Here is a 12,699-nt window from a genome sequence, read left to right as displayed (position 1 = left end):
ATGTTGGGCTATAAAGGAAATACAGCACGGTCACATGACTTCACGTCACCACCGCTAAGCTAAAGGTGGCTAATGTTAGGCTATAAAGGAACTACAGCACGGTCACATGACTTCACGTCACCACCGCTAAGCTAAAGGTGGCTAATGTTAGGCTATAAAGGAACTACAGCACGGTCACATGACTAAAAAGATATTAACGTGCACTCAGGCTCACACACTGACCAGGTTAGCTTCTTCCTCTGCGTTCTCGTCCTCGGTGTTGTCCTCCAGAGAGACATGTGTTGGACCCAGTGATGCAGGAGATCCCTTCCCGTTGCAGTCGCTGTGTTCTGGGGTCCGTAAGTGTCCGAGTGAGGGGGGTCTGGAGCTGAGCATGCTGGCTGAGCGGTGCAGATTCGGCACCTAGACAAAACAAACCATGATAACTCTCTGTTACTTTTGGATGAGCTCAAAAACAAATGTGCAAGAAAAGACAAGAAAAAAATTGCCAACTTTTTGTACGTGCAGCTTCTTCATTTGGCCAAATCCACCATTTAAATAGCAGGTGCATATGATTTTTACAGGTATAGGAGTTGAAACTGATTGGTCCATAACACACCTTTGATAAATGAAGGGACTAAAAACAACCCCTTTGCCGGTTGCACCTTACTTTGGGGACAAAAAAGTGAAGTGTAATCTTTAAGACGTGCAATAACAGCGACAGTTTGTTGGTTTCAGTAGTTTTAACTGTAATGTCCAGAGTAATCTACCTGCAGCAGGACATCAGGAGGTAACTCCATGGAGCTCCTTGTCTCCAACGACTCCATCCTCCGGTGTCGAGGCGCTTTCTGAGACATGGAGTCTGTCCTGACCAGAGAGGCGTTATCTTCTTCCATCAAACCACCTCCACCTCCTCCTCCTCCTCCTCCTCCTCCTCCTCCACCTCCATCTTCTCCTTCTTCAGAGCTGGACCCCCCCTCCCCAGAAAGGAGGGACCGTCGCTCTCCAGACTGCTGCTGCTTCTTCTTGAGAGACGGAGCTCGACTCAAACTGTTCCAGCTGGAGCGACGGCTCGTCCAACCAATGGGGGCCGGAGAGGAGGAGCTGGTCTGCGGCAGGAACAGGACCAGGAGAGGGAGAGAATGATGAAAAAGCTAAACAAGTTGTTCTACTCTGAATTGCATTTCCTTAAAGGGGACCTATCATGCAAAATGCACTTTTGTACGTCTTTTCTACATGAATATGTGTCCCCGGTGTTCCAGGGAACTCACCAAGTGTCAGAAAACACAACCCTCTCTATTTTCCTCCATACCCAAATCTCTAAAAAAGGGGCTGCAACGGATCTGATAAAAACTGATCCAGATTTGAACACTGTCCTGACGTCAGGACGGTGGCGCTACGGCTATTGGGCCAACTCCACCAATCAGGAGGAGACAACCACGGCCATTGCCGTTCGAAAGCGCTGGAGACGCTGTAGTACATATGCCAGGCCTGTAGATGGTGCTGTTCTCACAGAATCAGCCCTTGCTAAAACAGATCTATAAATTGTCAAATTGAGCGAAATGAGGCATGGCTAAAATGCATGATCTGTTTGGTATTTTGAAAAAAAAAAAAGTATAAATATGCCTTATATAGGTATGGTCCTACACTATATTATTCAAATATAGCATGATAGGTCCACTTTAAACAACTTATCAACCTTCTTTGGCACCTCTATGTCGCCTTATTTATGTTTTCACTACCATTTTAGGGCAGAAATGCTAGTACTTGCAACTTGTTTGTTTGTTTGTTCACACCATGTAAAGTGGCCTTGGGTCCCTTGAAAGGCGCTATAATACATGTAATCTATTATTATTATTATTATTACTTTGCTTAGCATCACCAGCTTTATCAGCCTTTACTTGTCGAAGACTGTTGAATTTGAGATGTTATACTTGAATAAATTGTGCTAGATTGATAGCTACAGTTGCTTGTTTTTCGGTTGGATTACAAAAAGCAAAAGTGGACAATATATTTAATAAATACTCTCATTGCCAAAAGGGTAAACACACTTCCGCACTGTAAGTTTGACCATGGGGAAATAAATAATAACTAGAATACAAATGATGAGAGCAACCAAATTTGGCAATAGCTAGTCAGATAGATAGCTTATGTTTCCTTGATAGCTAGTGAGACAGATTGAATTTGCTTGCTTCGCTTATTAGCTCTATATTTAAAATTTGATAGCTGACTAGTTAGAAAGATAGCTAACAAGAGCTAGCTTGTATAGTAAATAGCTTTTGTTCGCTAGCTACTCTGAAATCCATCCAATATGTGCCATTCATTTCCCTTTGTCATATGTCTGTGTTTATTATATCTAACCTACTGTATGTTCTGGGACCATTTAGTAATTAGGGGAGACTCGTTTTAGGGTATTTGGTTTGTGTTAAAGGTGGGGTAGGTAAGTTTGAGAAACCGGCTCGAGATACACTTTTTGTTATATTCCATGGAATGCTCTTAACATCCCGATAGCAATGAATATCTTAAGTACTTTGACAAAAAATCCATAAAAAAATATCATCTGTGGAAGCCGTAATACTGTAAAAAGCACGACCAATCATCTGAGCCGGCCCGGCTAAAATAACTGGATGGCCTACCTGCCTGTCAGCCTTCCATCTGTGCACAAACTTATCTCGTGCCCTCATTGGTCATGTGAGCGTTCGTGTGTGTTGGAGGAGGGGCTTTGTAAGGAAGTGGCAGATTTGTTCCGGTTGTGTATTTTCAAATTCTAGCGCACTCCAGCTGGTTTCTCCAAAAATGACCTACCCCACCTTTAAGTGTTTTATACATGTGTATGTATTATGGAGTCCTTCCAATGTTAGCTTCTTTGTAAAACTGTAATTCAGTGTAATGATTGTACTTGTGATTGTATTGTGAAAGCAGGTCAGGATAAAGGTCTCACACGAGGGACAGCATGTAAACATGTTGATCTTGTTTCTACAAACCCTAGCAATGTTCTTCCTTCATGCAGATAAAGAGAGCCGAGTCGTTCCGACGTGATCTGAATTGAATAAAGATTTGTGCTGACAGGCGGACAGGAGCAGATGTGGAGATCTGGGCTCATTTCCCAGCTCTTTATCATTCTGTCAGAGGAGGAGTGGTAGCAGAGAGTAAAGTGTCGGAGCCGCACGCTACATTAATCTTCATCAATCATTACGACCTCCATCAGCGGGACACTTACCATGAATTCACTCTGAGAGACACTACGGAGTAACACTGGGAGTAAATCCTGACACTTAACTCCGTATACATGTACTAATGTTGGCTTTGTCACATCCTGCTGCAGTTATTACACTTATAAACTGCAACATGCTGTTGTTGTAGAGGTTATTTAACTGTTTTTATTTAGTCTTCATCTCCAATAACATTTTATTTTGGTCCATTTGTATTCTTTGTCCCAGTGCATGTGTACTATTGTTTGTTTTGTGACATCCCAGCCCAGGATTATTGCATTTGAAAACTCTGAAATGCTTTTTTCTTAGTGTTCATTTTTCTATTTGACATAGTCATAGTCTTCAATGAAATGCAAGTTTGATAAAGTTGTTATTCTTTACTCTTGTACATGTGTACTTATGTTGGCTTTGTGACATCCTTGAGCAGTTATTACATTTATAAACGGCACATTTTGGACTAGTGTTCATTTGACTATGTTTGTATTAAATCTTAGTTTTCAGCATTTTATTACGTTACATGTCACTTGTTAGACGCTTTTATCCAAAGCGACTTATTCAGTACTGTGGACAAGTGTCTTGCCCAGGGACACAACGACATGCTGACTGCAGTGGGACTCGAACTTGCTATCCCCCGATTCAAAGTTCAGCGCACTACCACACTGAGCCACAGCCTCCGCCAGCAGAATGTTCGTAAAGTTTTTTACTCGTTGATCGATCTAAGAAAATGCTTTTTGTTTAGTGTTTACTTTTCTGATAAAACTGGGTCAAAGTTATGGGCCTTGGAAAATATTCCCCCAACAGTATTAAGTCTTAGTTTTCAGCAGAATAAAATGTTGATAAAGTTGTTGTTTTATTACTCGTTGACATGTCTGGGAAATGATTTTAGTTAAGTGTTCATTTTCAATTTCAGTTTAGTCTTGGTCTTAAAAGAAACTACAATATTATTTACCCCGTACATGTGTATTAATATTGACTTTGTGACAATCTGGAAGAGAGTTATTACACTTAAAAACTGCTACATGCTCTTGGTATAACATTCATTTTTTTCTATTTTATTTAGTCCATTTCAGTCATGTTTTTTTCTTTCAAATACATTTCACTTTTCGTCAACAATATTGCATGTTGAAGTAGTCACATACATAGTCAAATAATCACTTGGTAATTTGGATTGTCTCTGTTGTAATTTAATATATTTTATTTATGTTTTGTATATCTATATAAACTGTAAAGCCCTTATGTGACAAATGTACAATTTGTAATTCATGCTAGATAAATAAAATGTGATTTAATAACATGGGTTTTGAACATGACGGAAACCTTGAACGTTTTTTTATTTTGCTTGTCTTTGCCATAATTACTATTATTATTATTGTTTGTTTTGTTTCTAAAATGTTCAATAAATTAACAAATACATTTTTTTTAAATGGTCTCGTTGAAAGTTAATTTCCCCACATTGATAGTTTTGTGTTGACGTGTTTGTGTGAGAATATTACTGAATCTACAAACCGGTGATTTGTCGTAGCAGGCCGGCTCCATGGAGACGTTGCTGCCTCTTCGGGACTCGAAGCCCAGGATGGGGTCTCCTCCGACGGGTAACTTCAGCACCGCCATGGGGGTGGCAGCCGTGTGGGTGATAACAGGCGGAGTGAGGCTCGTCTTCAGGTCCACGTGACCATTTACAGGCACTACTAGTGAAGGAGAGACGGATACAGAGGGTCAGATTTAGTGGAAAACAGAAGAAGGGAAGAGCGTTAAACAGGACCAGGGCGTAATGATTACTTATAGAAGGGCCTGATCAGAAAAAAGTAGGTAAAAAAGCCGTATGAAAGTGCTAACATGAATAAAAACAGGAAGAAAAAGTCAGATTTACTCGCTAACAGCAAAAGGATAAATGAGACTTGGATTAAACTGCAGGAGTTGTGAGAGTTTGTAAACTGATGATGGAGTTTCTTATTACGTCCATATTTACTTTAATCCATCAGGAACTGTCTATGTTATTGGATACACCTTGGAGGCATGCAAGAAACTCAACGTTATCTTCAGGAACTCGAGGTACCACCGGATGAATAATTGATAATCAGTATTTTTGTGAAATGGTATATATATATACAAGCGGCCGAGATGGGTTTTCTCCGCAGGGTGGCTGGCGTCTCCCTTAGGGATAAGGTGAGAAGTTCAGTCATCCGGGAGGGACTCGGAGTTGAACCGCTCCTCCTTCACGTCCTAGGGAGGTGTTCCAGGCACGTCCAGTTGGGAGGAGACCGAGGGGTAGACCTAGGACCAGGTGGAGGGACTATATCTCTTGGCTGGCCTGGGAGCGCCTTGGGATCCCCCAGTCAGAGCTGGTTGATGAGGGGAAAGGAACGTTTGGGGCTCTCTGCTGGAACTGATACCTCCACGACCCGACCACGGATAAGCGGGAGAAGATGGATGGATGGTATATATATATATATATATATAATATGAGTGTTGTGTTCAGTAAAGAGGATGAGGGCTTAGTGAAGGTATAGGAGACAAATGATGCATTAAAGATGACGTTAAGAAGGGCCAGATCAGAAACAAGTAGGTAGTAAAGCCGTATAGAAGTGAATGAAAGGGCTAACATGAATACAGAGAGGAAGGAGGAAGGAGTGCCATAGGGGTTCACCCTCAGCAAAGAAGAAGCATACTTAAAAATGGATGCCTCTTTCTGTTATTGAACAACATGAATATTTCAGCAGGGCATTCATCTTATGGGATGCGTGGGAGAAGATATTGTGTTCGGCAGCAACACAAACACATGACATGGCGGAGAGCAATGCAACTTTAATAACGATAATTCCTCCGTCTTTATTCGAATAAGTATATTCTTCCAGCAATGTAAGCAGTTTCAAACAGAGCATCAAACGAGGGGGGGGGGGGGGGGATACTGTACGTCTGGGAGTCGTTCTGCATACAGGAGCGTTTCCATCGGGCTTTATTAGTCCGTGCGAATGGTAATTAGAGGGTATGGGAACTGGCGTGTGAGGAATTATAGACGGGGCTGCTGTACTGTGTTTGCTCAGGGTTTACTTTGCTGTATCACAAACTTTAATATTCATTATGTAAGGAAAACACAGTGTGATCTACCAAGGATCTGACGAAGATTAGGAGGGGAAATGCTAGAAGTTCACCCCCAAAGTGAGCATTTGTGTATCTATCAATCACCCCCATGGTACCAATGTTGATTTTAAACGGAGAAATGTCTTGATAAATGGAAGTTAGAAACTGTATCAGAAACTAAAACATGGAGAGGAGGACACTGAACAGGCTGTTGTCCATCATGGATAACCCCCCACCCATCCTCTCCACCTGCAGCTGGACAGTCAACGGAGCTCCTTCTCAGACTGCTCCGCTGTCACAAGGACAGATACTGGAAAACATTCCTGCCCACTGCAATAACGGACCGTCCACACAGCAGCGTTAAAAAATCTTGAAACGCTTCTGCCCATTCACTTTGAATGGGGTGACGTCACTTTGCCTCACTTTTCGCCGAACTGCATTGTGGGCAGGCGAGCGGAGATTTTCAGGATTTTCAGGATTCAAAAGTTGAGCAATGTTCAACTTTTGAAGCTGAGGTGGAAGCGTCAGCCAATCAAATCCCGTGTATGCAAATCTGACAGTTCAAGCGCTAGCCAATCAAACCGCGTGTATGCTGGGAGAGACATACCGCAGGTCATTTCCTCATATTCCAAAACATGGAGGAGAAATTAGCGGTAGGGAATCACCCGGTGCTTTATGACCAGTCCCTATTTACCTACCGGGATACAAACCGGAGGAGCCAGGCATGGAGGGAGGTGGCAGAGACAGTGGTAGGTTTTCGCCTGTTTGGGGAGTTTATATCCAGTTTACTTCGGGCTTTTTTGCTTCGTATGTCGGGGGCGGGAGATTCATGTGATTGGTTGTTGGTGCCTTGCTCGCAAAAAATCCCCAAGCTTCAGATACGCCCACCTCCAAGATTTTTTTAATGCTGCTGTGTGGACGGGCCGTTACTCTGTACAACAAATCACCTCTGGCTGGAAGAGAACTCTCTGCTCCATAGCTTCTCTTGAAATAAAACCACGTTGTACATTTTACATTTATATAATCTGTTCAATATTTAATATGTAATATTAATATTCCATGTAATATATTTATGTATATATATATTTGTATATATAATATCTTGTCAAATTCTACATGTATATTTTCTATTTTCTTTTCTTTTCTTTCTATTCTTGTTTATTTCTATTGGGATCAATAAAGTACCATCTTATCTTATCTTATCTTATTATGTAAGAAAAACACAGTGTGATCTACCAAGGATTAGGAGGGGAAATGATAGAAATTAGAGGAATATTTCACCCCCAAAATGAGCATTATTGTCTCTATCAATCACCCCTGTGTTATCATGTATTGTTGAGGGAAATGTTGTTTTTAAACGGAGAAATGTCTTGATAAATGCAAGTTAATTGGGGAGATCAGCGAAACTATATCAGAGTATCAGTTCAGAAACTGTATCACAAACTTAAAGGTCCATTATGTAAGAAAAACACAGTATTAGGGAATGATTAGGGAACGAGAAAGCTAGAAGCTAGAGGAATATTTCACCCCCAAAATGATCATTAGTGTATCTGTCAATCACCCCTGTGTTGATAGAAACACCGAAATGTCTTCATACATGGAAGTTAATTGGGGACACACAGCAAAACTATATCAGAAAACCAATTTACAAACTCTTACAGGGCTCGTTCAGAATATTCCAAGTCCACTTAGCATTGCATGTGACCTCAAACATAGACATTTAAAACACGTTGGACTTCGGAGGAGTTTTTTGCAAGCTTAAGATGTTATTGAAAATCAAGTATTTGGGATTTAATTACAAGCAACAGGATACATGAGACTTGTGAGAGTTCGTAAACTGATGATAGAATTTCTTATTACGTCCATATTTACTTTAATCCTTCAAGAACTTTCAATGTTTTTGGATACACCTTGGAGGCATGCAAGAAACTCAAAGTCTTCTTCAGGAACTCGAGGTACCACGGGATGAATAATTGATATACAAGCAGTATTTTTGTGAAATGGTATATATATAATATGAGTGTTGTGTTCAGTCTTTTGCATTTCCTTTTCTAGCATCGAGTCATGTCACCTGCAGACGCTGATAAATCCTTCTTGCTGCCGTTAACATCCTCCATACTTCGAGCACAGGAACCGATCTCTGAAGGCGGTTTTGAATCCTCTCCCTTGACACACAAAGACATACAAAGAGTTAGAGAAAGGTCAAAGTGGAAATGTCCGTTTCTGAGTAGAGTTGAGATCCCTGCTGCATCTCATCAGATCTGACCTTGGATCAGTCACTAGAGGCAACCCCCCTCTTTAACTACCTGATCCCAGAGGTCAAAAGTCAAGGGGATGGTAAAAAAAGATTGAATATGTAAAGTGTTGTCATGCAAGGACAGTGATATAATTCACAGGTGAACCACACTGAAGCCCAATACAGATAATTAAATGCTCTTCAGGGTGAGGTGTATTATTGTTGTTATTATATTGGCTGCGGGTCAATTATTTTTACTTGGCTTGGGTTGTAAACATCGTCAAAAAACAGAGCTTCGGTGTGGTTTCTACGGACGATTTTCACACAAACACAAACCAAGAGGACTTCACTGTTGTGGAAGGCAATCTGTAAATCAGCAACTAAGAAGTAAAACATCTTGTTCCACCATCTTTCACAGACTATTCTCAACCTAGAGTGGTGCAGAAATGAGTCTAAAACTTGGAAAACACTCAGTATTTAACGCTTCCGGTTCCCTTGTTTCGAAGTTTTTTTAATGTGTTTTTAGTTGTTATCCTGAAATAGCTGAAGAAATGTTCATGTTTTGTTCTACGAGATAAAAATACGTCAGTAAATACCCCACTGGTGAATTTAAAAACGGCGGTTGCTAACAAGTGTCTAAATGAGACGACTAAACGTCATCACGCCAAACGTTAGCCGCCTTTAGCTTAGCGGTGGTGACGTGAAGTCATGTGACCGTGCTGTAGTTCCTTTATAGTCCAACATTAGCCACCTTTAGCTTAGCGGTGGGGACGTGAAGTCATGTGACCGTGCTGTCGTTCCTTTATAGCCCAACATTAGCCGCCTTTAGCTTAGCGGTGGTGACGTGAAGTCATGTGACCGTGGTGTAGTTCCTTTATAGCCCAACATTAGCCACCTTTAGCTTAGCGGTGGGGACGTGAAGTCATGTGACCGTGGTGTAGTTCCTTTATAGCCCAACATTAGCCGCCTTTAGCTTAGCGGTGGTGACGTGAAGTCATGTGACCGTGCTGCAGTTCCTTTATAGCCTAACATTAGCCTCCTTTAGCTTAGCAGTGGTGACGTGAAGTCATGTGACCGTGCTGTAGTTCCTTTATAGCCCAACATTAGCCTCCTTTAGCTTAGCAGTGGTGACGTGAAGTCATGTGACCGTGCTGTAGTTCCTTTATAGCCCAACATTAGCCGCCTTTAGCTTAGCGGTGGTGACGTGAAGTCATGTGACCGTGCTGCAGTTCCTTTATAGCCTAACATTAGCTTTTTACTTCAGAAATCATAAAGTGCTGTTACTTTGTGGAGATTATCCTGCTGAACTAAACGTGTAAGTATCATAAACGTGTGTTTGCTACAAAGCTTATTTTTCTGCAATAATCCACTAGGGAAATTCCATCCCATCGCTTTTAATCAAGGGAGTCTTTCACGATGCTTATTTCCGGGTCGGTCCACTCTATTACTCTCTTCTCGCCTCTTCACTTCTCTTACAAACTTATTTTAGCAACCCTCAGAGTTCCTGCTTGTTCTTCAGACTACATTAAAATGTGTGTGATGATGCCAGGTGGATTAAAGCCGATCCGGTGAGTAAGACCTCTGTTGTAGCAGAGTGGATCAACTGTGCGCCTCAGGACCTAATCACCATGCACCTCCTTTTAAACTATTTACTTTATTGATACTTCCCATGAGTGTGAGAGAAAGACTAATATGTTTGTGTTGTGCTGTTAGGTGTGTCTATCTCTGAGGCACTTCCTTCTAGTAAATCAAGCCCCAGAATGATTTCCTCCCGACCTGGGAAGTGTTGGGACATTAGGTTAAGGAAAGCAGATGCTAATAAACTAGCGAGCAAGTCGACTCCAGGGCTACTCGGTAGTTGCTGTGCTCATCACGTTCCTGCATTATCACACTTTCTCCCATTAAAACATCATGTGGGAAACACCCGGGGAAGGCTACTTTAATTGACAAGGCATGACAATTAATAGACGTTCTGGGAATTTGTCACCCCTTAATTTTACTTGCCGTATATTATGTTAACTAAAGCATGTGTCCTGCATAGATTAGGGGCTGTGGCTCTCCATGATAATGCCCTGGTTATATAAGAGATGTGTCAAATGTGGAAAAGTGCAACGTAAAGTAGTGTTCGGAGACAATATGAGGTCCATTTTAGAGGCACAAGCTGTGACGCATCAAGTTGAGAATGCTTCAGTTCGGTCAAAAGATATGCGGTTATATAAAGGTTTTATTCTAGAAGTTTTTCACATAATAGAGAAAAGGAAAAAGACGTGAGACTGGAGGTATAACAGAAACAGCTGGATGTTCTAGTACGTTTACAAATGTAACATTTCATTGGTACACCAGATGGGGAAATAAACACAGAATATCCAATGGCCGAATGTGCACGAATTATACAAGGTGAAATGTTTGTTTCTGTCTGAACACCATGTTCTCTCCAAACTCGAAACAGATTTCTTAGTGTCTCCTTTTAATGGCCTGGACTGGTCTTTAGCGTCATTTTATAATGTGTAGTGCAGTTTGATATACTTCAACACGCGGTTAATATTACCTTAATGAATGTGACACAAGCTGCGTATGTCATACTACTACTTAGGTTGAGGAAAAAGACCATGGATTTGGTCAAGTAAGTTTAATAACTAAAGTAACTTGCATAAATTAATGAGATCTTTTTGGCCCAAGTCCTGCATTTCAGCGCCGTCCACTTTGACTTCCACACGTAAGTCTTTTCATTTTTCTGTATACTTCGTCACTTAACTTCTCTTTTACTCCCCGCATCATGACTACGGTAAACATTGAAGCTATAGGGAAATGTTAGGCATCATGATTTAGGTCCATCGTCAAATATGTTGACCATAATTTGTGAAATTGTGCTTATTTCTGGTCCGTTATCACACCATTGTGTCCAGATGATCAAAACCGTTATATATCGGTGCAAATTTAAAACAACAACCTACTTATACAAAATCCCATCTTCTTTTTAATGCTAGATTTCTGCAGACCAATAAAAACCTCTTCTCTCCAGCTTCACAATGATTTACTCTTCATGTATGGGTAAGATAACCACAGCTTTACTTTTCCAATAGAAGTCGATGCATGCAGAAGTTTCCTCTTCACCTGGAGGACCGACACTAGAAGATTAAAAGAGGTGATTACTTCTCTTTGCTCGATATCTCGGCTACTCTAATGACTCCTTTAAGGAAAGCGTATGCTGCATAATAAAAACAAAGCTTTATTATCCACGAGTCTTTGTGCAGCAGTAGTATAAACCTTTGATATATCTTCAGATCAGGATGTACATTGCTGAGTGATCGTGACAAAAGCTCGCACTGACCTCAGATCTCTTTTGGAGTTAACGGTGCAATTAAGAAACCCAAAGTAAGTCGTTAAAGTGGCTGAAACTACAACAGAGAGACTTTAATCCAGCTCAGCTCCGGACAAATTCCCTTTAGTTTCCCCTCTGTTGTTATTCCTTCTTACTTTCTCTGGCTTCTATATCCTCTTCTCTGTATCTTTCTTCTGTCTCTTATTTACTCTTTCCCTCTCCGGTTCATCACAAACAACTCTTTCACAGGCGGAGATAATCCGTATCTCAGCTGTCAGAAAACAAAAGCTCTAAAAAACAACAAGAGTGAATCTGACACAAAAAAACTACTTTACTGTTTCTTCTATTTTAGATCAAGGCATCTCAGGTGAGTTATACAAGAGGGAATCGACAGAGAGGGTTTCACTGTTTTTGGTTTTAAATCTTATCTAGGTATGGGATACGGAAACCTTTAGAGGACAGTGAGAAAAAATGAGTTTGACGGGTAACAAATACACTTTTTTTTGCCCAAAACTTGTTTGTACGTTTTGTAACTTGTGCAAAATGGTTAAAAAAGGTCATGCCAAGAACATATTGGCTCAAATATACAAAAAAATGTAATTGGAAAAAGTTTGCTGGGTAAAAAATCCCCTTTTTAACCCGTTTTGTAAGTTTCATAACCTGTTCAAAATGGTCAAAAAAGGTTATGCCAAGTTATGGTAAGTCTCTTAATTTTGTATGCAATCTTTTATGACAAATAATTAAATTCTAATTTGATTTGAGTCCATTTGAAATGACTTTACTCAAATATTGGCATCCCTGGACTTCCATAACTTAATTGTTGTGAATGTTATTAATGGTGTTATTTAGAGGTTTGCTACAGCAGCAGT

General features: G+C 40.7%; 1 protein-coding gene across 1 annotated transcript in view; it reads right to left on the bottom strand.

Annotated features, from left to right (window-relative positions):
* The window catches only part of cacna1g (calcium channel, voltage-dependent, T type, alpha 1G subunit), a 192,505-nt gene that overhangs the window by 82,485 nt on the left and 97,321 nt on the right, over positions 1-12,699 (bottom strand). The window contains exons 13-16 of the mRNA XM_034132787.1: positions 8,344-8,437; positions 4,698-4,879; positions 750-1,088; positions 223-402 (exon numbers count right to left, since the gene is read on the bottom strand). Coding sequence (XP_033988678.1) covers positions 223-402; positions 750-1,088; positions 4,698-4,879; positions 8,344-8,437 — 795 coding nt within the window. The remainder of the gene's footprint in view (positions 1-222; positions 403-749; positions 1,089-4,697; positions 4,880-8,343; positions 8,438-12,699) is intronic.

Source organism: Trematomus bernacchii, unplaced genomic scaffold (assembly GCF_902827165.1).
Source record: "Trematomus bernacchii unplaced genomic scaffold, fTreBer1.1, whole genome shotgun sequence".
In the NCBI taxonomy this organism is placed as follows: domain Eukaryota; kingdom Metazoa; phylum Chordata; class Actinopteri; order Perciformes; family Nototheniidae; genus Trematomus; species Trematomus bernacchii.
Note: the sequence above shows the minus strand (reverse complement) of the source record. Positions and strands in the feature narration are given on the sequence as shown.